At 39.6% G+C, this 25,888-nt stretch overlaps 1 protein-coding gene across 1 annotated transcript in view; it reads right to left on the reverse strand.

Annotated features, from left to right (window-relative positions):
• shank1 (SH3 and multiple ankyrin repeat domains 1) overlaps positions 1–25,436 on the reverse strand; it is a 108,699-nt gene extending 83,263 nt beyond the window's left edge. Inside the window, exons 1-2 of the mRNA XM_020933231.2 lie at positions 25,356–25,436; positions 9,554–10,018 (exon numbers count right to left, since the gene is read on the reverse strand). Of these exons, the coding sequence (XP_020788890.2) occupies positions 9,554–10,018; positions 25,356–25,436 (546 nt within the window). The remainder of the gene's footprint in view (positions 1–9,553; positions 10,019–25,355) is intronic.
• Between the last annotated feature and the right edge of the window lie 452 nt (positions 25,437–25,888).

A 25,888-nucleotide genomic window follows, 5' to 3' on the forward strand; every position in this document is an offset into this window, starting at 1 on the left:
AAAAGTTGAAAATTACAGGAAGTCACTGTGAGTTCTGTCTGTATCATCAATACACAAATTTCCATCTAAAATGCAATTACGTTTATGATTGCAGGGTAAATTTCTTCTAATTACACAAATGTTCAGCCCCCTGCCTCTCTGTCTTTATTTTTCTCTCTCCTTCTCTCTTCACACCCCCCTCTTTCTCAGCTCCATCCTTCTTTCTCTTCATCCATCTCTCCACACACTGTCTCATTTCCCCTCGTTCTCCCTTTATCTCCCTCTTTCTCTCTCCCTCTCTTTTCCCCAATCTCTTTCCCCACACTCTCTCTCCTTCTCTTTTTCTCTCTCTCCACACCTTCTAACTATCTCTCTCCTCCTTCTCCACACCCTCTCTTTCGCCTGTCTTTCTCTTTCTCTGCATCCTCTCTGTCCCCTCTCTCCACTTTCTCTCCTCTAGCTGATTGTATCTAACACCCTCTCTCTCATTTTGACCTGCTTTAGACCTGGTTCGGATCTGTTGAACAAGTTTAGACCTGGTTTAGACCTGGTTCGGATCTGTTGAACAAGTTTAGACCTGGTTTAGAACTGGTTCAGAACTGGCATTTAAACCCGTGTATCATTTGTTCATTCGTTTTTCAAAGTAAAACCAAAAATAAAATGAAAAAATGAAAAAGTGAGTGTGAATGAATAATGAACTGTAAAGCGCTTTGGGTATCTTGAAAGGTGATATATAAATGAAATTATTAATTTAAAAAACTATTATTTTCTTCATTATTTGTCTCTTAAACCAAAATGAAAGTTTTTCGATTTTGTGTTTAAATGAACAGTGAAAAAAACAGATAAATAAAGTCCTGTTTCCGTGACTTAAACTGCGATGCCGGACTTTTGCGCCACATACGGACTGAACCAAGTCTAAACCAGGACTAAACCGGTCTCAGTCCTGGTCCCAGTCCCGGTCTCAATCCCGGTCTGGTCCTGGTCTGGTACCGGTCTCAGTCCTGGTCTCGTCCCGGTCTCAGTCCTGGTCTGGTCCTGGTCTGATCCTGGTCTCAGTCCCGTCCTGGTCCTGGCCTGGTACCAGTCTCAGTCCTGGTCTGGTCCTCGTGTCAGTCCTGGTCTGGTCCTCGTGTCAGTCCTGGTCTTGGTCCTGGTCTCAGTCCTGATCTTGTTCCCGTCTGGTCTCAGTCTCAGTCCTGATCTCAGTTCTGGTCTCACTTCTGGTCTGGTCCTGGTCTAAGTCCCAGTCTCAGTCCCGGTGTCAGTCCTGATCCTGGTCTGGTCATGATGTCAGTCCTGGTCTGGTCCCGGTCTGGTCCCAGTTTCAGTCTTGGTCTGGTCTCAGTCCCAATCACCCGACAATGTGACAGTTATCTGTTTTTTCCATTAGTCATTTAAACACAAAATCTAAAACTGAATGGTTATCCGTTTTTTCATTTTGGTTTTGGAGACAAATAATGAAGAAAATAATTGTTTTTTTGTTTTCTTATTTTTGCTTTTAATTTGAAAAACAAATGAACGAATGATACACGGATCCATTTACCAGATTAATCTGATTCCTGGTTTAGTCCTGGTTTAGTCCTGGTTTAGTCCTGCTTTAGACCTGGTTTAGTATTACTTTATACCTGGTTTAGTCCTGGTTTAGACCTGGTTTAGTCCTGCTTTAGTCCTGCTTTAGACCTGGTTTAGTCCTGCTTTAGACCTTGTTTAGTCCTGCTTTAGACCTGGTTTAGTCCTGCTTTAGACCTGGTTTAGTCCTGCTTTAGTCCTGCTTTAGTCCTGGTTTAGTCCTGGTTTAGTCCTGCTTTAGACCTGATCTAGTCTTGCTTTAGACCTGGTTTAGTCCTGGTTTAGTCCTGCTTTAGTCCTGGTTTAGTCCTGGTTTAGTCCTGCTTTAGTCCTGGTTTAGTCCTGGCTTTAGTCCTGCTTTAGTCCTGGTTTAGTCCTGGTTTAGTCTTGCTTTAGACCTGGTTTAGTCCTGCTTTAGTCCTGCTTTAATCCTGCTTTAGACCTGCTTTAGACCTGGTTTAGTCCTGCTTTAGTCCTGCTTTAGACCTGGTTTAGTCCTGCTTTAGACCTGGTTTAGTCCTGCTTTAGACCTGGTTTAGTCCTGCTTTAGACCTTGTTTATTCCTGCTTTAGACCTGCTTTAGACCTGCTTTAGTCCTGCTTTAGTGCTGATTTAGTCCTGGTTTAGTCCTGGTTTAGTCCTGCTTTAGCCCTGCTTTAGACCTGGTTTAGCCCTGGTTTAATCCTGATAGTGTAAAGATGTTAGTAGGGATTTTCTATTTCGAGATATGTATAATTTTGATTTGCAGAAGGGCCAGACTTTGCAGTTTTTCTCCTAATTTCACAATATATATTTTAATTTTATTGTATGAACTGGCCCGTCCTAATCCTTTACCATTGCTAATCTATTTGTTTTATATTAGTTTATATTTCATGGCGGATTAGACAAGGTCACACTAGGACGGTGTCAGGACAGACTCCCACAGCGTCAGTAACAGCGTTTCAACATCCAACATAAAGTATTCATGTTAAAACTGGGTCAAACACAAATTCACCTGTTACAATCCTCCTCCAAATATCTCCTCTGTCGGCCATTTTTATTTTTATATTTTTATTTTTTTCACATTTAATCTTTGATGCAGTTTGTGTGAATAAATATGGATCGGTGAATTATGTATGGGGGATTTTAAAAAGGCAGAATCTGGAGTTGAAAACACCCATACACAGATCAATAATACATCACACAAGAGCAGAGAGGGGGACAGGACGAGAGCAAGAGACGAGGAGAGGAGGAGAGGAGGAGAGGAAGAGAGTAGGAGTGAAAGAGTAGGAGAGAGGAAGAGAGAAAATAGGAGTGAGGGAGAGAAAGGGAGAGAGAGAGAGAGAGAGTAGAAGAGAGAGTAGGAGGGAGGGATAGAGAGGAGAGAAAGGAAGAGAGAGTAGGAGAGAGAGAGGAAGAGAGTATGAGAGGGGAAGAGAAAGAGAAGGGAAGCGAGAGAGTAGAAGAGAAAGTAGGAGAGAGAGTAAGAGAGAGACTAGGAGAGAGAGAGTAGGAGAGAGGGAGAGAGAAGGTGAGAAAGGAAGAGAGAAATTAGGGGAGCAAGAGGGTAGGAGAGAGGGAGAGTGAGAGCGGGAGAGAGGAAGCGAGAGAGTAGGAGAGAAGGAGAGAAAAGGAGAGAGAGAATAGAAGAGAGAGTAGGAGAGAGGGAGAGAGAGAGAGTAGGAGAGAAGGAGAGAAAAGGAGAGAGAGAGTAGAAGAGAGAGTAGGAGAGAGGGAGAGAGGAAGAGAGAGAGTAGGAGAGAAGGAGAGAAAAGGAGAGAGAGAGTAGAAGAGAGAGTAGGAGAGAGGGAGAGAGAAGGAGAGAAAGGAAGAGAGAAATTAGGGGAGCAAGAGAGTAGGACAGAGGGAGAGAGAGTAGGAGAGAGGGAGAGAGAGAGTAGGAGAGAAGGAGAGAAAAGGAGAGAGAGAATAGAAGAGAGAGTAGGAGAGAGGGAGAGAGAGAGAGTAGGAGAGAGGAAGCGAGAGAGTAGGAGAGAAGGAGAGAAAAGGAGAGAGAGAATAGAAGAGAGAGTAGGAGAGAGGGAGAGAGAGAGAGTAGGAGAGAGGAAGCGAGAGAGTAGGAGAGAAGGAGAGAAAAAAGGAGAGAGAGAATAGAAGAGAGAGTAGGAGAGAAGGAGAGAAAAGGAGAGAGAGAGTAGAAGAGAGAGTAGGAGAGAAGGAGAGAAAAAAGGAGAGAGAGAATAGAAGAGAGAGTAGGAGAGAGGGAGAGAGAGAGAGTAGGAGAGAGGAAGCGAGAGAGTAGGAGAGAAGGAGAGAAAAAAGGAGAGAGAGAATAGAAGAGAGAGTAGGAGAGAAGGAGAGAAAAGGAGAGAGAGAGTAAAAGAGAGAGTAGGAGAGAGGGAGAGAGGAAGAGAGAGAGTAGGACAGAGAGACTTAGAAAGAGGGGGAGAGAGAGGAAGAAAGAGAGTAGGAGAAAGAGAGAGGAAGAGAGAGAGAGTAGGAGAGGAAGAGAGGGAGTAGGAGAGAGGGAGAGAGAGTAAGAGAGAGTAGAAGAGTGAGTAAGAGAGAGGGAGGGAGAGGAAGAGAGGGAGAGAGACAGAGTACAAGAGAGAGCGAATAACAGATTAGGAGAGAAAGAGTAGGAGAGAGGAAGAGACTAGGGGAGCGAGAGAGTAGGAGAGAGAGCAGGAGAGAGGGAGAGAGTTGGAAGAGAGAGAATAGGAGAGAGAGGAAGACAGTAGTAAAGAGGGAGAGAGTATAAGAGATGGAGAAAGAGGAAGAGAGAGTAGGAGAGAGGAAGAGAAAGAGTAGGGAAGTGTGAGAGTAGGAGAGAGGGAAAGAGAAGAAGAGAGAGAGGAGAGAGGGAAGAGAAAGCGGGAGAGAGAAAGGATGGGTGTCGAGGAAGAGACAGAGTTAGAGGGAGAGAGAAGTAGGAGGATGTCGAGGAAGAAAGACTTAGGAAGAGAGAGGGAGAGAGGCAGAGAAAGAGGAGTGGGAGTGACAGAGGAGAGCTAAAACAGAACTTAACCTTAACCTAACTAAATCAAGACTATACCAGGACTAAACCAGGTCTAAACAAGTTCTAAACCAGGACTACCAAGCACAAATCACCAGATCCAAACCAAATCTAAGATATAAGGTCTAAACCTGGCAACACATTCAGGCCTAAACCTAAACTAAAGCAAATCATAAAATATAAAAGAAACTAGTATCCTGTTCCAAAATTTGAGAATTAATCAATGTTCAACAATCATCAGCAGCAGCACATCACATTATCTGTCATGGTTCTTGTTTTATGGTTGTAGTTTGTGTTTTATTTTGACATTTGTCTGTCACCTTGTATTTTTGAGTTTTCCTTCCTGTCTTGATTGTTTGCCCCGCCCTAATGTGTTTCACCTGTGTCTATGTGTGTGCATTTATACCCTGTGTTCTCCTCTGCCCTTGGTTGGTCCATTGTCCCTGTCTGAGTTTCTCTGTGTCTCTTGTCATGACAATTTAGTCTTGAGTTCTGGATTTTTTTGTTTTGTCATTAAATATTTTGAAGCAGTCCTGCGTTTTGGGTCCTTCCTCTGTTTCCACGTGACAATGGACCAACCAGTTCTGAACCCAAGCAGTCTGCTCTACTTTTTTATTTTTTATGTGTGGGGAAGTGGATTGTCTCCTGCAGTCCCAGGACTAAGCCTGCCTGAGTTTGCCACCTCCAGAAGTGTCACCAGGAGATATGGGGCTTGCAGGAGGCAGCCCGGCCCTGCTTGTTCAGCCCTTCCTACACCTCAGCTCCCACCTGTTTCGCAATAGCCACTGGAGCCCAATGCCAGTGCAGACTGCTCACCATCCTGGATCCTATTCCGTTGAAGCCTTTGTTGGAGCTTCTGACCTCAACCTGCTGTTTCTGTTCCTGAGCCACTGCTGGACACTTCTCTCCGTCTGGGGTGGTTGTTTCCCTGTGTCCCTGCTGCAGCTTCGCTGGACACTGTTCTCCGTCCAGGGAGCTTGCCTCCAGATCCTTCCCCTGCTCCTCCTCAAAGTGTGCTCCAAACGATGCTTCTTGTCTCGGTCTTTGCCATTGCCATTGATCTCTTGTTCCTCCTCCGGGTCCCCCTCCACCCTCCCGACTTCATTGTGACTCCTTTGGACGTCTGGGAGCCGTCCCTTCAGGGGGGGGTACTGTCATGGTTCTTGTTTTGTAGTGGTTGTAGTTTGTGTTTTATTTTGACATTTGTCCTGTCACCTTGTATTTTTGAGTTTTCCTTCCTGTCTTGATTGTTTGCCCCGCCCTAATGTGTTTCACCTGTGTCTATGTGTGTGCATTTATACCCTGTGTTCTCCTCTGCCCTTGGTTGGTCCATTGTCCCTGTCTGAGTTTCTCTGTGTCTCTTGTCATGACAATTTAGTCTTGAGTTCTGGATTTTTTGTTTTGTCATTAAATATTTTGAAGCAGTCCTGCGTTTTGGGTCCTTCCTCTGTTTCCACGTGACATTATCTGTCAATCAAGTAAAATAAATAAATAAAAGAATACATAAATAAATCAAAATAATCTTGAAATCCTAGTCCTGATTTTCCGTGTTTTCCCTGTATCCGCTGTGCCAATCTCCCTGTATCTGGACTGTGTGATTGCAGTCTGGCAGTGAGAATACATTACCCATATGTTAAACAGCTTTACAGATCATCTTTAAAGACTTGGGCATTTCTTGGACTTTATCTGAATTAAGTCATGAGAAATACACTGATTATGACACACAGGCAGCCTGGAGCCAGAGACACATTTTATGCCCAGACTGAGTTGACCGGACTGGGTACAGTTGTCTCAAAAGTCCCCTGGGCGAAGCTTTGGACGAGTGGAGGTGACTTCTCCGAACTTAATTTGCCAATAGGGATAAGCCTGACACAGCTCTTTACTGCTGATGTCCCAGAGGAGGGCATTATCGCGCACAAGGTTGCCAGGTTTGTCCGAGAAAATGATCATGAATTTGAGCTATTGAGCCGAATGTAGTTTTATAATGACCTGGTTTGATAGAGAAGTGATATAGTTGTGAACTGAAAAAGTAACAAGAGTCAGGTTTGTGGATATGCAATCCCACTCACAGTAAAGACGTTTTTCTATGTTTTTCACGTTTTGCTATATTTATTGCTATGCTGTTGCTATGGTTTCATCATAGACTGTATATATAAATGGACATAACTAACCTACTAGCTACCATGTTCCAAAGGCTCCATCAGTTGACCGGTGCAGCACACAACAATATAAAAGGTAATAAAATAAACTCAGATTACAAAAAATATAGACACATACCAGATACAAATGCTAAAGTCAACAGGTGAGTTTTAAGAGCTGATTTTAAAACCAAAAGTGATTCCCAAACTTTTTTTCTGGGGACCCATATTTTGCAAGTCACAAACTTTTGCAACATAAAGTCAATAGACATTATTTATAAATCACAATATAAAGATGGATTTGACCATTATTGAACATTAATGAGGATATTTTATTGTTGACTGAGTGATCATGTCTCTCTGAACAATTAGTATTACTCAAGTTTTAAACAATGAGAAACAGTCATTGAACCAGAAATTAAAGGATCCATAAGTCGCCTATTTGGACATTAAATGTAGCCCATTTCTTTTTCTTTTCAACTTTCAGCTGAACCAGCAATATTGGAACAAAATACTCAATAAAATAATTACAAAAAGATTAGAAATTATACAAAACATGTCTTAACATTTCAACATTTCAAATGACATAGGTGGGATCAGTCTGTCTCTGTGCTTTGTCTTCATTTTTGTGAGCACAGAAAATCTCATATGTCAGAAGTGTATATTATAGACGTACATGCAGATCATGACAAGGCAACCCCAAAAAAATGTCTTGCGACCCACCTGAAGGTTGCAACGTAATCTTTGGGAAACAATGGTCTAAGGTGCATGGGCAGCGCATTCCACAGTTCTGGACCCACAACAGAGCAGAACAGTCCCCCCTAAGTTTTCCTTACTCTTCATCAGACCTGCACATTGTCCAGCTCCTGGGCCACATGTGATCCTTTGGTTGACTTTGACCCCTTTAAGCTAATATGGAATAGCAAAATAAACATATTTTATCATTTTACTTCATGCATGGACTAAAGCGGCATTGCTTTTATTTTAGAGGACATTTTTTTTGTAAGGCAACCGCACTTTTTCATTGCTTAGTCATAATATAAACTGTTACCAGTCTTACCAGCATAAAGAAATACAATTAATATTATGCAAAATTGAGTTAAGCATTTTGGCTCTCGTGTTTTTATTTCACTATTTTGTCTGTAAATACATTTCTATTTTTATTATAGAACTCAGGCTCCAAATTGCTTGCCTCAATGAGTTTTGTTTGACTGGAGCTGAAAGGTACAGGGGACGTCACACTCCCTTAATCCACTTCTTTACACAGTCTGTGGTTTTCATGAAATAAGCACAACTAAAATGCACAAATGCTTTTATTTTAGTCAAATGAGCTTTAAAATGTGGCTTTAAAATGTGACATCTTCAAATCCAGCACTAACCTCTGCATTTATTTACACTAAATCACTACAATGTTGAGACTATATAGGAGACTAAACTTCAACTCCCAAGATGCAATGCTGGTATAACACTGTTACCTCTTTGTTGCTGTAGTGAAAATTGCTTTGGGACTCGGTGGATTGGCCCAGGCTCAGGTGAGACAAAAGCTCTTTAGTGATAGTCTGTGCTGGCCCTTGTTACTGTGAAGTCTTTCCACGGTGTTTAAACTATAATGTCATTTCTTCACTTCCTGGGAATCACAGGGCCCCTCATGATTTGATTAGTCACACAATAGTATAAAACGTATCACAATATGGTCATACATCAGTCAGTATGTATAAGGGGTTTAGTATTTCTAAACCACTACCAGTCCTTGCACATTCTTTTTATGAAATGTCTGTATTTTAAAGCCCCAGTATGTAACCAAAACAGACTAAAATAAAAGCATGTACCATTATGGATGGTTTTATTGCACTGAAATGTGTATAAAACATACATCCTTCCTGTGAGTGGGCTTGCATCTCCACAAACCTGACTCTTATTTGGCTTGGAGGAAATGTTGTTCCTTTAGCTATAAACTTGCACAGTGTCACAAAAATGATTCTATTTCCAAGGAGAATTTTCCAAAGTATGGTTTTAATTTTCTATTTCCAGGAAATCATGCAGGTGACGTTCCGCCTCCAGAAAGTATCACTTGAACCATCAAAACTGTGACACTTCAACACTTCAGCTTTCTATAAATAACCAACATCACCCAAAAAATATGAGGCATTCTGATTCTAAGCAAGCGTGGCCTGGCCTGGTTAGTACTTGGACGGGAGATTGTGGGAGTACCAGGTACCACAGTGGAGCAGCAGTGACATTAGTGCAAACTGTTGTTGTGTCCTTAGGCAAGACACTCCACCCACATTGCCTGGTGGTGTGTGAGTGTTGGTGTATGGAGTGACTGAGTAATGCCCTGCAAAGCGCTTTGGGTGTCATTTTGAAAACCTCTACATAAATCCAATGTATTATTAGACAATTTTTATTATTATATGCATACCATACTCCCTACAACTTTACAACAACTCACTCTTATGTAACAGATAACCCTGTGTCCTGTCAATCAATATATCATCTTGCACTGTTTCTCCTTACGACCTCTTGTATCTAGCTGAGATATATTTGTATCACTATATTTCTATATTTCATTTTTATTTGTACATATACATTTACATAATTATGCCTTGCTTGACATCAGTCTCTTAATATGGATGCTACTTATTTTGAATTTATTAATAACATTTATATTTTTACTCAATTTCCAAAACAATTCCAAAACAAAACAAACAATTTCCCTTGTGGATCAATAAAGTTTGTCTAAGTCTATACTGTAATGATTAATATTAACATTACATCCCCATCTGAAATCATCGCAAAAATGTCCATCAAACTACAGTAATACGCACTCATCCACAACTTTCTTACGTGTAAAAACTGAAAATAACATGGAATTGTTAAAAAACAAAAACATGATAATCTGTATTACACTGACCGTTTGTTTTATGTCCGGGATCCCAATTCGAAAAACCATCATGGCGATCGTGGCATCCTCTGATGTCACCGAGCTGCGTTCCTTCAGCCTCCTCTGCTGCATCTGATTGGATGGCTGCTGCTGGTGGGCGGGGCCTGGGTTTGACGAATAGGGATTGGCTGTGTGCGCGGGGTTTCCTGTCCTCATCTGTCCTCTAGGGGGCGCCTTGGTGGACCTGCTCCGAGACAACCCGCCGCGGTGCACGTCCATGTCGTCTTCCAACTCCCCAGACACCTCCTCCGTCTCGTCCTCTAGCTCCTCTTCTTCTTCCTCCTCCTCCTCTTCCTCCTCCTCCGCCCCGGGGTACAGGTGTCGGCTGTTTCCCAGCATCCTTTGCTGCTGCTCGTCGCTGGACGGGAGGCTAAAGGGCGTCACGGCAAGAGGGAGGACGGCGCCATCTTTAGCACCGCCATGATCACATACGCGCTGAGGAGGAGAGAGAGAAGAAGAGCGGTTAGAAAGCAGGGAAAGTGAAAACTATCATGACGTCAGTCAGTTATTATTTAAAGTTGTACTATGTAACTTTTCTGGTGGGGTTGTGCCAGAGGCCAAGTCATTGTTTTGCAAGTTTCAAGTCTCAGGCCTTTGACCTCAAGTCCAAGTCAAGTCCCAAGACAAATACAGGCAAGTCCAAGTCCAGTCTCGAGTCACTGGTCCATAAGTCCAATGTATCAACTTTAAAGAGAAAAGTATTTTCTAAAAACATATTTTTTAGGAGAAACATCAAGTCTTCTCAAGTCACAGGCCTCAAGTCCGAGTCAAGTCCCAAGTCACTGACCTTCAACTCCAAGATGAGTCCCAAGTCTTAGTCCATTTGATCAAGTCAAGTCTCAAGTCCTAAAAATACTGACTCAAGTCTGACTTGAGTCCAAGTCACGACTTGCAAGTCCCAACCTCTGGGATGTGCCATCGGCTTGTCAGCATGGAGATGTTATAGCTTAGTCTGGAATCTTCTGCAGTATGGCCTTAAACTTTCTTTTAGTTTTAAGTTTGATGTGTTTTTATCATCTGCTCTGAGAAAGCACTGGGCAGAGAGACTCATAAATGAATTTTCTGAAGTAATTTCATTGTCATGTTTTTTGTATCTTGTTTTTTCCTTTTAATCATGAACCAAATAATCTTTGTGGCTAAAAAAATGCCTTGTCGCCTGCTTGTCTTCACTGAGATACATTTCTTATAACAAGTGATACACTATTATGGAGCATTTCAAGCAAAGAAATAACAAATCCACGGAGACAAGCAAGAATGAAACTGAAACGAAATCTGTTCTTGCGCAAATGATCCCCATCCTGAAACATGCAAAGTCCATATGGAAAGGTCATGGGAGTCAAATCTGGAATCCTCGCTGCATAGCTCCTCGCTGCATGGCGAGGATGCTGTGCACTACACCACGCATTTAGCTGAAGGAATGCATACATTAATTAACCTGGCAAAGCAAGATGGATTCCAGCAATATCTGTGAGTTCACAAGCTCACGAGAATCCATCTTGACGCCCGCTGGAGCAACAAGCCCCGACAGGTGGAGGGCGACCAATCACAGAGCAGCACTGAGGTTTGTGTTGACGCCAAAGGTGAAACATGGCGATGCAGACAGATGAACTTGAGCCTATTTTAGTGTCAGTACAGGCTATTTTGTTTATGAAAAATGTATAGAAAGTAAGAGCTTTGTGCCGCTGTTGTGATGCTTCGACCGATCAGATTCAAATATAACCGTCATGACACTGCGCATTTTCCAATCTCTTTCAAAGCCATACCAGACTGAAATTGTGTAGAACTCAATTCAGCGTCAGTGAGTCAGGTTTAAAGTCATGTAGTTAATAGGCAGATTTTGGTATAGTGCATGTTTAGGAGATGGCCAGGGGTAGTCCTAATAAATTCCACATCATAACACTAAATGCTTCTATACTTTGAGTCTTAGAAAATGCAGCGCTTTTGAAACTCAAGACAAATTGTGACAGGAGGCCAATTAGTGAGAACCCTTTTGCTTTTCTCCGTCTTCAATAACAGCAGCACAGGCCAGTATCCTAAAGTAACTCCTGTGCTTCTGTCTCATCGCGAGTCTGTCTGCAAACTTTCCACATCGCCAAACAACAATCTCACCGCTCAGATTGACCTACTCCTTCTGTCCATTCTAATGTGTGCATGTTTTTCTCCATTGGTTCATATAATAGTCTGTGGTTTCACATAACAGCCTCTACAACAGATGACAATGTGAGTCAATAGCTATAAACAGATAAAAACATGACTTACTACATACAAGGTTTATTACACAAGTCCCTCAAAAGGGCAGTGCTGGAAGAAGTACTCAGTTTTGTTACTGAAAGGGTGCATTGTGTAACTTTTCTAGTGAAGGGTTTGTCAAATGCAACCTTTCTGTCTTCATGGAGAGCAAACCAAGCCAAGTTACAGGTCAGATCTGTGGAGAGGGGACCCCGCTCACAGTGAGAATGTCGATTTTCTCTTTATTTTTAAGTGGTAAAATCAGTTGCAATTGAATAAATGTAAAGTAGAGCTGTGGAACATTCCAGGCAGAACAGTGACATCTTCATAGAAGCATGAAGGCGTCGGACCTTCAACCCACAAGCAAAAGTACAGACACCGGCCCCAAAAAGTACTCAAGTAAAAGTAAAAGTATCACAAAAATACACTTAAGTAAATGTATTAAAGTGCCCGTTTAAAAATGTACTTCAAGAGTAAAAAGTTCAGTTTTTTGAGATCTCATAAAGTTTCAGATATAGTGATTTTGATACAGAAAAATCAATCTTTTTTTTTCTATCTGTTTTTATTTATATATTTTTGTTTGCTCAAACTACAACTGTCTTAAAAATAAACCCTCTGCCTTTTCAGCAGGTCTCAAACAATTAAAAAATACTTTCAGTCCAGTTCAAAAATAGTAGTAGTAGTAATAGTAGTGGCAGAGTAGAAAGTACAGCTAGCTGTCAAGTCAACACTGCACCAATTTGCTTTAAAGTGCCCATACTACACTCTTTTCTGATCTATGTTATAATGTTGTTTCTGCATCATTTGGATAATCTCAACACTGGAATTGCCAATCAGGTTAGCCTGATTCATCAGCCAGTTTCACTTCATGGAAACCATCTGACCTCGCAGCATTAGGATTCGTTCGCTCAACGATAAGCGGGTACTTTTTTTTATTTAACCAATTGCTGCTATTTGGTTGTGACATATGTAATGCGCAAAACCCTGTAGGAAGAAGAGCAATAACGTCTTTCCTCTTGATAACATTCACCAAACATTCTCTTTAAATCCTCGATCTCGGGAATCGTTGCCAACACAGAATGTATGGCTTCATCTACATCCATCTCAACTGTTTTGTTTACTGTTGTGCTGTTCCACAAAAGGGACCAAGACAGGCGCCTGAGTTTGACGACATGGATGTCATGCCTTTTCACTGATTGGTCGGTGCACGGTCTACATCTTCCTGGTTTCTTGCAAACTGTCTAGTCTAGTGTATTCCGATTCCTGACCTAGTTGCTGGAGTGAAATGAAATTGCACTAGGTGGTGCCAGCCTGACTAGTAAGAGGTAGTTGTTAACTTGAAAACTACCGCTTCATGACATCACAAGGTGCAACAGAGCATTTTGAGTTTTGGAAATGTAGACAGATTAAAAATGAAGGTATAATGAAAAGTGTGAATGAAAGAAAACACAACTCCGGTTATGTTTATGATGAGGTAACAACATTATAACATAGTTTAAATCTCACAAAAGTCAGCTTTGTGTAATGTAGAACCTTTGCAGTCTGTATAGAACTTATTCGCTGTCAGGATCTGCAGCCCAATGCAAAATAGTCCTACTCAAATGACGATAGTGGTGCCCATGGCAATGTCTATACAAAAATAATTCAAGTTCACTCATTGGAAAGTTTGTTTATAATAATAAAATATAGTTTCTAATCAGCTCCTTCTATAGTTGTCACAGATGTAAATATTGAAGTGTACTTTGAAGACTTCAGCTCCTCCATCATCTGATTAAAGTGAATATATTAGAAAGGAGCAGGATCAGTCTGTGGTCTGGAGCTTTGTGAGTCATACAAGCCCAGACCACACCAGCCCTCTCAGTGTCCGTCATTATTCACAGCCTGCACCGCAGACGCTTTTAAATCCTCTATCTCGCTTTTGTTTCTTTCCCTCCCTCCACTCTCCCCCCTCTCTCTCTATCTCTTCACTGTCTGTTCCCTCTCTGATTTTTCTAGGCCTCTCTATCGCTCTCTCTGTCACTGTTTCTCTTTCAATCTCTCTCTCTCTCTCGACTCTCTCTTCCCTTTCTCTCCTCTTTTTCTTTCCCACCCTCTCCACTTTCTATCTTGCCATTGTATGTTCCCTTTTTCTAGTGTCCCTCTCTCTCTTCCCTCTTTCTTTCTTTCCTACCCTCTCTACTTTCTATCTCGCCACTGTATGTTTTCTTTCTCTCCTGTCCTTCTCTCTCTTTCTCTCCTCCCTGTCTCTCCCCCTCTCTCTGTCTCTCTTCTCTTTTTCTCCCTCTCTTTTTCTCTCCCTCCCTTTCTCACCCCTCTCTCTTCCCTTTCTCTCTACCTTCTCCATGTCTCTCCCCTCCCTCTTTCCTTTCTCTCTCCATCGCAATGCAATCTCTCTCTTTTTATTTCTTTCTCCCACCTCCCTGTCTCTCTCCCTTCTCTCTCTCGTCTTTCTCAATTCCCTCTCTACCCTGCTATCTCCCTCAAAGTCTCTTCCCTCCTTCTCCACTCTATCTCTCTCTCTCTCGCTGTCTGTTCCCTTTCTCTCCTTTCTCGCTCTCTCTCCCCCTCTCTCTGTCATTCTTTCGTTTTCTCTCTCTTTCTTTCCCGGCCCCTTTTCTATCGTGCCACTGTATGTCCATTCTCTCCTTTCCTCTCTCTCCTCTTTGTCTCTCTCCCCTATCTCTATCTCTTCTCCCTTCCTCTGCTCTCTCTCTCCCCCTCCCTACAGTCTCTCTCTCTTTATTTCTTTTCCCTGCTTCTCTATTTTCTCCCTGTCTCTCACCTCTCTCTTCCCTTTCTCTTTTCTCTCGTTCCATCTCAATGCAGTCTCTTTCTCTTTATTTCTATCCCCTGCATCCCTGTCTTTCTCCCTTCTCTTCTCTTGCTCGTCTTTCTCAGTTCCTGCTATCTCATACTTTTTATCTCCCTCTATGCCTCTCCCCTCCCTCTCCGCTCTCTCTATCTCTTCACTGTGTGTTCCCCTTTTCTCCTCCTCTCCCTCGCTCTCTTTCTCTCTCCCTCTCTCTTTCTCTCCTCTCTCCTCTTCCCTGCAGTCTCTCTCTCTTTATTTCTTTCCCCCACCTCCCTGTCTCTATGTTTTTGTTTCTTTATCTCCCTCTCTCTGTCGCTCTTTCAATTTCTGTTTCTCTCTTTCTTCCCTCTTTCTCTCTTTCTCACCATTTTCCCTTTCTATCTCGCCGCTTTCTCTCCTTTCCCTCTCTCTCTGTTTCTCTTCCCTTTCTCTCATCTCCCCCCTGTCGCTCCCTTTGTTTCCTCTCCCTTTCTCTTCTCTTTCTTTCTCTCTCTTTCCCTCCCTCTCCTCTCTATCTCTTCATTGTCTATTCCCTTTCTCTCCTTTCCCTCTCTCTATTTCTTTCCAGTTCCTCTCTCTCTCTATCTCTGTCTCTCTCCCTCTCTCTCCTGCAGAGTTACAAAATGTATTTTTATAAGGCTCATAACAAAATTTAAATATTACTAAAAACTAAAATATTATGTAAAAAAGGTTTCAGAATGATAAAAAAATAGCACGGTTGCCATAGAGATTAACAATTTAAAACAAAGTACTGCATCTTTTATATCAAAATGTTGCATATAACAGGGACCGGAAACATATAAATACATATTTGTTTGTATCTTGTATTTATATGTACATTTATTTTCCCATTTTGAGTACAGTTGTCATTTTCTTTTTATGACCGAGTTCAAAACAATGTCGTGGATGTAAAATATATGGAGTAGGCTGCTTAGTATTTGTGAGCTTTGAGACACTACAGCTGTGGACGTAATGTCATGGGACAGTGAACTCTGATTTATGCAGTGAAATGAGAAAAAACGTCACACAAATGGAAAACGAAACACATCTGACTGAACCAGGCTTTCTCTGCTCTGTATTTTATTCATCGAGCTCTAACCACGACTTAAATCATTCAGGGGCCAAAGAGGGAGACATTTTCACTTCTGCAAAGCTGCTGGGGATAAAATGGAGAAAATTGTGCTATAAGTGGAAATTACAGGACATTTAAGTGTGTTGAGGCTAAGTGTGGGCATATTTTTTCATACTGTCTGAGTTTGTTTTTTAGTCCTAATGCAAAATTGACTCTTGTGCGCTTGAAGAAAAACACAACTCTGGGTGTTTTTGTGAAGAAGAAACAAGATTATAACAAAAAACACAGAAGAGCTCTTAGAAAAATGTCAGCAGAGGCAGAACCTTTTAAGGAAATGAAGGTGATCTGATGTGAGTAAAAACATCACAATGACTTTTACCATGCCTTTATCAAGAGCATTCTGTCCATTTTTCATTGGTTCTACTCAGCGTCAGTGTTCAAAACAGGTCACACTTGATCAGAGTCAGTACAATCTAATGGAAAGTAAAAGGGTAAGGAGCAAATAATGAATAATGCACCAAATTGAGACAGTATCAGAGCACTGCAAGAGGGAAAACCATCTCATGGATTGGGATAGTGCAAAGGTTAAAGGCACAAACAAAAACACAACAAGGACCATCAATGGATCAGGGAGGACACGCCCACCAGACTGTCAATCGGGACAAGGGGGCATAACAACTCTCTCACACCTGAGATAACCAGACTATAGAAGGACAGAGGAACTCATTCTCCAACAGGCTCCTTCAGCTCCGCTCAAACTGTGAGAGATACAGGACTACGGTCATATTATAACTTATAACATATTACAACTGTACAACAACTCACCCTTATGTAACAGATAATACTCCCTACAACTGTACAACAACTCAGACTTATGTAACAGATAATACTCCTTACAACTGTACAACAACTCATCCTTATATAACAGATAATACTCCCTACAACTGTACAACAACTCACCCTTATGTAACAGATAATACTCCTTACAACTGTACAACAACTCATCCTTATATAACAGATAATACTCCCTACAACTGTACAACTCACCCTTATATAACAGATAATACTCCCTACAACTGTACAACAACTCACCCTTATGTAACAGATAATACTCCCTACAACTGTACAACAACTCAGACTTATGTAACAGATAATACTCCCTACAACTGTACAACAACTCAGACTTATGTAACAGATAATACTCCTTACAACTGTACAACAACTCATCCTTATATAACAGATAATACTCCCTACAACTGTACAACAACTCATCCTTATATAACAGATAATACTCCCTACAACTGTACAACAACTCACCCTTATATAACAGATAATACTCCCTACAACTGTACAACAACTCACCCTTATGTAACAGATGATACTCCCTACAACTGTACAACTCACCCTTATGTAACAGATAATACTCCCTACAACTGTACAACAACTCATCCTTATATAACAGATAATACTCCCTACAACTGTACAACAACTCACCCTTATATAACAGATAATACTCCCTACAACTGTACAACAACTCACCCTTATGTAACAGATAATACTCCCTACAACTGTACAACTCACCCTTAGGTAACAGATAATACTCCCTACAACTGTACAACAACTCACCTTTATGTAACAGATAATACTCCCTACAACTGTCCAACAGCTCACCCTTATGTAACAGATCATTATATTAACTTTGCACTGTTTTCCTTACAACCTCTTGTATATAGCTGAGACATTTTTATTACTTATTTTTCTATTTTATTTTGACTTGCACACATACTTTTATATAATTATGCCTTATTTGACACCAGTGTCTTGCTATTAAATTATTATTATTACATTTTTCACTCTTTGTTATTATATTATATTGTAATGTGTGAGCTACTGTGTCCAAGTAATTTCCCTTGTGGATCAATGAAGTTTGTCTAAGTCTAAACCTAATACAGTTTTAGATAGAGATATTTGGCCTTCTGTTGTGGCCAATAACTATTATGATATTTGCTGATACCAATATTTAGCTTTCAAAATCTATAGCAAAGCCCACAAACTTATCCTAAACTGAAGTAAAGATCACCGATTAACTTTCCACTATTATAAAAAAAAAATAATAACAAAATGTATTTATCTATGTATAAAATGATTTGTTAAATGTTTGTGTAAAAACAGTATCGACCAATATCAGTATCGATATTGGTCGATACTGATACTGGAACCGATATATCACCTATCCTTAATCTTAATAGTTTATCATGAGCTCTATTGAGTGTATGGATGTTGTGATTGATTTATATATACCTTTTATTATGTAACTCTACTACTCTCCGTGAATTTTTATTGCCCGTCAGGGATAAATAAAGTGAGTGAAATGAATTGACTGAACTGACAGGGCTTCTTTAAAGGTGCACAATGTAACTTTCTCACGCTATTTCCATGGAGATGTTATTGAATTTTATATATTGCATTTATTTAGTTATGATTTTTCACAATTCTTATTTCTTGTTTGTGGTTATTTAAGGTGAAAACAATGGACAGACCATATTTAAGTTTGCCTATTTGAGCAAATTTAAGCTCCTCTCTGTACAACGTCTTATACCACACATATACTGTAAGTCATTAACAATACATAGCAACATTTTTTCAAACTAAAACTTGACCCAGCTCAACTTAAGATGTAAACATGAGCTTCCTTGAAAAATGAGAACTGAAATAAAGCAATGTATAATTTATGACTGGGCGAATTTTCCATGTGGTGTGAGTCTTTTACAGACTGCTGACTTCGGCTGTTTTCAAGACGATATTTCAGATATGTTGTAACTGCATTTTCACTGCATATTTAATGGGCTTGTATGTGCTTTTTTTTCCCTTTATCAAATATTTAAGCTCACGGAAAACTGAAAATTCACATTTAGTAACACTGTTTTCCATTTCTCTTACATCATTTAGGGCCTTAAATAGCACTTTTTTGAAATTCTACGTTTTGTTATTTTCTCCTTCAAAGCAGGAATTGTTGTCAGTTGATTATAGATGTTAGTTTCATGGACATATTTTTGTCATATTGTATACTTACAAATAGCACCTAAACAGTAATAATTTAAAGTAATAAAATACAGACATTAAGCAATAATACTGAAACTAATTTATGCCACTGACACAATAATCCAAAAGCAGCTTTAAACCACAAAAACTAACTACGGCTTAAAGGTGCACTATAACTTTTCAGGTTGGGGGTCCACTACCATGGAGGTGTTATGGCTTTGCCTGTAATGTCCCACAGTATGATATTAAACTTAAGATGCATTATTCAATTATTAGGGATGTAACGATATCCAAATCTCTCGGTACGATATTATCACGATATGCATCTCACGGTATGATATTTATTGTGATATTTTGAAGAGGCTGATATAATTGTAGTTAGGACACATTTCTGCTTTTAAAATACCTTGACAAGATTTTGGTGTGTATTATTTCCACCATAATCCTAAGAATTCAAGTAAAAAACATATTTCTTCATATTGTCTGTACTGAAATGAATCATGGGATATGTAGTTCCCTATTTTCATAAGCTGTTGCTACTATAAAACCACACATTTAAGCACAGGAACTTGTAATTCGATACATTGTGACAGAAACTTTTGATGATACGATATCATGATATTTCGGTTATTGTTACATCCCTATCAATTATGAGTGTTTTTATTGCTCAAAAACCCCTATATAAACATGCATTCTTACTGTGAGTGCAGTTGCCTCTTCACAGATCTGACCTGTAAACTGGCCTGATTGCATCGCCTGTTTGTTTCTATGGACAAGTTTATATGTGCCATACTTTGGAATACTGGAGGTAAAGCAATAACATCTCCATGGAGACAAGTAACTGGCAGGCCCTCTACCAGAAAAATTACACAGTGCACCTAGAATAGAATTGTTTATCTAGATACAGAAAAATACAAAACAAAGCAAATGCTGAAATTGCTGCTGAATTGAGAGATGTTTAAAATTAGAGCAACAGTTATTAGCCTTAAAAATTGACTCTTGTGAGCTTTAAGTCATGTTATAATGTTGTAACCTTCTCAAAAACAGACCTGGAGTTGTGCTTTGTTTCACTGACACACATTTATGCATTATTAGTCTGTCTATACCTCCAAAAGCTCAAAATGCTCTGTTCCACCTTGTGATGTCATGAAGTAGTAGTTTTAACAACTACATTTTACCTTTAGTTCAACAGAGATGGGCAATTCCAGAGTTGAAATTCTTCCAGTGATCTGTGTTAAACATGTGAATGAAACAAAACACAACTCCAGGTATGTTTGTGATGAGAAAACATCACAACATAATACGGGCACTTTAAAAACAAAACAAAAAATACATGAGTTTTAGAGTGATGAAAGATGATCAATGTTGCTGTAGCAATTGAAAATTCTAAACAAAATAATGGTTAAAAGTACTAAAAATGGCAGCTATAGACAAGAAACTGAAATTTATGAATACTTTTACTATTACTAGATAATAAAGAGCAATAAAGAGCCAGTTAAACAATTAGTTTAACCTTAGCTTTTTGTCTTGTACATGTTCTACTAGGGGGAATTGTGTAGCGCGATGCAAAATTACCACTTTAATTCCCATTTAACTCAAGCAGAAAACCATCTCCTTCAGCGCAAATGAAAAATAATGATGCTGCTTATATGGGGTCAATGCCAGCTATTTGAAAACGCTTTGTGTAGAAAAGATTGTGCAGCCCAATGTACGGAGAGAGACAAGGACAAAAAGATAGAGAGGAGAATTGCAAGGTCTAGTCAGAAAAGCTGAGCTGATAGTAATTGAAAGAAGGGTTTTGCATAGTGCTGAGTTATCACAAATGTACTGCTCAGGGGGAAGAGAAGAACGAGGGAGTAAGCGGAGAAAGAGCTGGTGAGAAAAATAAGGGAACAATATGTGGACAAAAAGGTGACACTGTGATACGAGGTGGTGAAATTAATCCATATCTGAACCAGAAAACTGTTTTAATGGTGCATTCATGTGGTCCTTGGGTGCTCGTAATTCTGAGAAGAGGAGTTGAGTCATTAGTCTTCATAGTGCATTGAGCAAAATAGATTTTTTGAAGTGTTCTACCATTTTATAATGTTGTTCCCTCATCAAAAAATATGCCTGAAGTGGTTTTAGATGTCATTCATGCATGTTTGAGTAATCTAGAGTGCTCTCCGGGGCACTATTTGAACCCTCTTTACGGTTAGCTGTCAGATTCTGTCCAATGCTCCGCCCACAAGCCTACGTCACCCACGCTCCCACACGACAATTCTCCATAAATATACAAAAACCTGATAGAAAACTACAAACCTGATGCAATTTGAGGTAGTTTTATTAGTAGGATGCGCACCGATAGTGTTGTGATAGTGCTCTGAAGGGGGACTGACTTAGCAAAGGGAGGGATGACTCAAAAACAAAATGAAACTTATAAAACTTGTTATATGTTGCAATATATTGTTTTATGGCAAATATATAAATTTGAGTACAATAAAAGGTAACATGGTGATCTAAATATTAGGGATGTAACGATATCCAAATCTCTCGATACAATATTTTCACGATATGCATCTCAGGATTCGATATTTACTGCGATATTTTGAAGAGGTCAATATTATTGTAGATAAGATACGTTTTTGCTTTTAAAATACCTTGATGAGATTCTGGTGCAAATTATTACTGTCATAATCCTGAGAATTAAAGTAAAAAACATATTTCTTCATATTGGCTGTACTGAAATGCATCATGGGATATGTAGTTCCCTATGTTTATTGGTTGTTGCTACTGTAAAATGAGGCATTTAAGCAAAGGAACTTGTAATTCGATATATTGTGACAGTCCACGATATTATTGTATTATTACAGAGACTTTTGACGATATCACGATATTTCGGTTATTGTTACATCCTTATGTTATGTGTTGGCAATTAATTCAAGTATATACCCCCTCTTTAAAGAAACATTTACAAGTCAGCAAATTTTTGTATAACTCCTATAAATCTGTGTGCCAAAACCTTTTATATAACCTTACAGTCTCTAGTGGCTGGATTCCAAAAAAATCTGTATTCGGCACAGAAAAACTCATATTAATCAATCTCTAGCTGAACTTGGAGAATGCAACACAACATCTGTGGGTTTTAGAGTAATGAAAAATATAAATGTTGCCCCAGCAATCGGCAATTCAAAATATCATTTCTTGTGAATGGTCAGTCCTCAAAACAGCATCTATAAGGAAACTAAAATCCATAACTCTTACTGTTACAACTACCATTATTAAACAATCAGTAAAAAGCAGCTTCACTTTAGCTTAGTTTTATATGTGTAGGACTCCCTAAACATAACCAAACTGTTTTTCAACCTAAACCTAATCCTAAACCTTATAGGTGCATTGTGTAACTTTTCTAGGGTAGGGTCCACCACCTGCTTGTCCCTACGAAGATGTTATTATTTTGTCTGAAATGTTTCATACTGCAGCAAATCAGGAAAAATTACAGGTCAGACCTCTGGAGAGGCGACCCGCTCACAGTCAAAATGCCTGTTTTTTGAGGTATTTTTAAGCTATAAAACCACCTGTAACTGAATAAATGTAACGCAGATCTGTTTAATGTAATATTGTGGAACATTTCAGGCAGAGCAATGACATATCCATGGAAACAAGAAGGTGATAGACGCCCAAACAAAAAGTTTAACCTGATAGTGAAATAATATAAAGATCAAAAATAAACTTTGCTAAAAACTGCCACACATTTAGACTATGTTTACACTGAAACGAATCACCATATCACCGTATCAGAAACAATCTGCATCCAGACACATGGTTTCTGTGTCCGCAACCCTTCCCTGTCCACACAGCTTTGAGCATATTTGTTTACATTTTACAGAAATGAAACTTAAAACCACATTGCTCATTTGCATAAACTAAGCTCAAAAAACAACTCGCTATTGTGCGGTGATGCAGTTCAGCTTCTGTCAGACTAAAGGACACGACTCAGTGGATTACATGTGTTCTTTCTGTAACAGAGGGGTGTTCTGCTGATGGTGAGTCTGTTCTGTTCTTCTATTGCGTTGGAGAAGGTTCATGTGAAACTTTTCAGAGATTATACGTCTGCAGGTCATACTCATAGACCATATATATGAATAGACATATATTCTAGCTTCTTTGCATTCTGGCGGTGAATTACTGTGTGGCACATAGACCTACATCAGTGTATCAGCATTTTCTGGTGTCCACACGGTGCCGGATCTGATCTGTACTCAGATGAATTCGTGGGAAATCTGGCAGTACCAGATCGTTCCGTCTCTGGAGCCGTTTTCAGTTGGATTAGTGTGGATGAACACTGCATCCACAATGAAAACGACTCTGATAAATACTAGTGTGGACGGGGCATTAGAGACTTCTTTGAATAAGTTTTACTTCTGTTCACTGTTGCCATAGTAATTGACAATTCAAAATAAAATGGTCAAAGTACTCAAAATGGCGTCTAAATAGGAAACTAAATATAATCAAATAAACTGTTCTTAACCTGTAATATATGAAGGTGAAAAGACTCTCTTGTGCATATTCTGGTAAAATGAAATGTGATACTGAAAAATCATGAAAACCATCTCTTTCACACTGTATGTTGAGCTCTTTTACCAAAACCCAAATCTCTTGTATATGTTCTAAACAGCATCAGCTTTGACCCTGTGCGGAGCCTTCCTCCCACTACACGCTGTGAGAGAAATGGAATCGAAGTGGGAGTCGTGACAAAGCTGCCTGGCATTTATTTACCGCTAATATCATTTCAAAAGGTCGAGCGCCACTAATTTCACAACGCACTTTCAAACGGGCTGAAGTTTGTACTGGAAAAAAAAAAAAAACACACACACACACATATTGTCGGTTAAAACAAAAACAGGCCAAGACCCAGAGAAGATAATGAGAAAATGTGATAATCTCAAGAGAAGTGACTCAGACTAAAAGGACGAAAAAAGGGAAGTGAAGAGGAGAGAGACTGCAAAGAGAATACATGTGTGAAAAGGATTTGGGGCTGCAAGATGAATGGACGTAGTTAGCAAATCACACAAAGGGTAAACATTTTTGCAGCACCGTAACTTCTTCCACAAATAACAACACCTCCTGTCTTATTGTGCACAAATGTTTATCTATACAAAAATGTTCTGAAAGGTGATTCTTGTATAAGTTTATCAGTTCATTTCAGTCTTTCTGGACAATGTTGATTAGAATCTTTTTTTTTTTTTAACTACTCGCAATCGCAAAACTTGTCAAAAAAAATAAAGAAAAATAAATAAATAAAAAATTACTCACCCCATATTAATCTGTATTTAATATTTAGTTGAATCTCATTTGTTTCGTTATTTATAAAAACGTTGCACTTCTATAAGTAATTGTTACTCACTGGTAGATAAATAAAAACATATATAGTAAAAACAACATTTTTGACTCCAAGCAGCTAAACAAAATAACTAAAAAGAAAATTAAGAGATTAAGGGCCTGTTTCCACAAGAACGCTTGTGGGTAAAAACGACAAAATATTTTATTGGAAGTACCTTTCGTTCAGACGGTGATGCCGTTTTCGGGGCTTAAATACGCAAAAATCTGAAACCACCCTCCAGAGTGGAAAAGTTGAATACGCGCCCTAGCGTTTCCATCTACACTGTCCAAGACACAAAACTCTGGTCAGATCTGCTCACGTCGTGTGCGCGTTTACATACATCACCACCTAGTGTCACAACTTAGTTGCCTGGCATGCTTACCCAATCGAATTCCACACACTTTTGCATCACCGTATGCACGCGGATTTCTTCCCGAAAAAGCTCATCTCAACGCAGAATAAAAAGTGAAGATGCAATGCCACTTTTGCATCTTCTGTTCAGATCTTCTGTTGCATGTAACCAGTTGCAGGTGTTTGGTTGCTTAAAAAATATAAATTCCCACACAAGACAGCTTGCCTTTCCATAGATCTGACATGTAACTTGATGGCACCACCTTTCCAGACAAAGCAGACACATCTTTATGAAGACAAGCAGATGGCAGACCCTCAACAAAAAAGTTTTTTTTAAAGAAATCCAGACAGAATAGACAGTAAGTTATAGTCTCATTGTAAGTCCGGTCCAGTCAAAGTCAGATTATTTGTCGATATGATGCACTGGGGAGCTGTTTCTGTCCATCTTGTCCTCATCATTTTCTGACAGTTTTATGTAAATTTATGAGGTTTAATAATCAGTATTCTCATCTCCATCAGAGCATCTGTCTCTGTCACATCAGACTCTGAGTAAAGCAGAAGGTCTAACACTGCACTGGAGTAAAGATTTTACATGTTCTCCCTGCGTCTGTGTCGGTTTACTTTGGGTGGTCTAGTTTCTCCTTAAAATAAAACATTATGCCCCTACGTGATTTGAAGTCTGAAAGGCTTTGAACGACAATCATTTATGGGCTTAAAAGCATGTATGGGGTTTCTACCTGTGACACAACAATACTGGGAATATTAAAATCATGTATATATTCTAAAATGATTACATGCTCAAAAATAATGTAAATAAACAATACATGTTAAAAAAATAGTTCTTTTTTTTAGTATTGTTCCTGGTGTAGTCCCAGTGCTGCTGTGGTTTGGAGTGTGAACGCACCCGGAGGTTTTCCAGATGTTCAAAGTCATTTCCTTTCACCACATGAGGAGAATACATGTGGCTGCCAGTCTGTGCCCTCATTATCACTAATCACTCACTGAAAACAATTTCTATGAAGAGAGCAACAGTTTACTCTGAGTGCAGGTTTTGTTAAAAAAAGACCTATTGTGCTCGTCTGGTGTATAGTTATAATCTATGACATAATGATCATTACGATATGATTTGGACATTTTAAATCGAAACATTCACCTTAAACAGCGTAAATATCATCACTACAAAGAAATGTGAAGTTGATGGTCTTTCTTATGGACAGAGATTCATTTAAACCAAAAATTTATCCTGCACATCACTGATTAAAAAATGAAGTTGAAGAGTAAAGTAAGTCGAGAGCAGTGGGTGTATGTTGTGGAAACAGGAGTAGATCAGCAAAATTGTGTCTGGAAAATAAGCGATAAAGATTGCTCAAACATGCACAAATCACTCCAAATACAACTTCAAGTGACCCATCCTTCGGTGCTGTTGGGATATCTGTC

The sequence above is a fragment of the Boleophthalmus pectinirostris genome, unplaced genomic scaffold (assembly GCF_026225935.1).
Source record: "Boleophthalmus pectinirostris isolate CB_2022bp ecotype Guang Dong unplaced genomic scaffold, ASM2622593v1 HiC_scaffold_17, whole genome shotgun sequence".
Classification (NCBI taxonomy): Eukaryota; Metazoa; Chordata; class Actinopteri; order Gobiiformes; family Gobiidae; genus Boleophthalmus; species Boleophthalmus pectinirostris.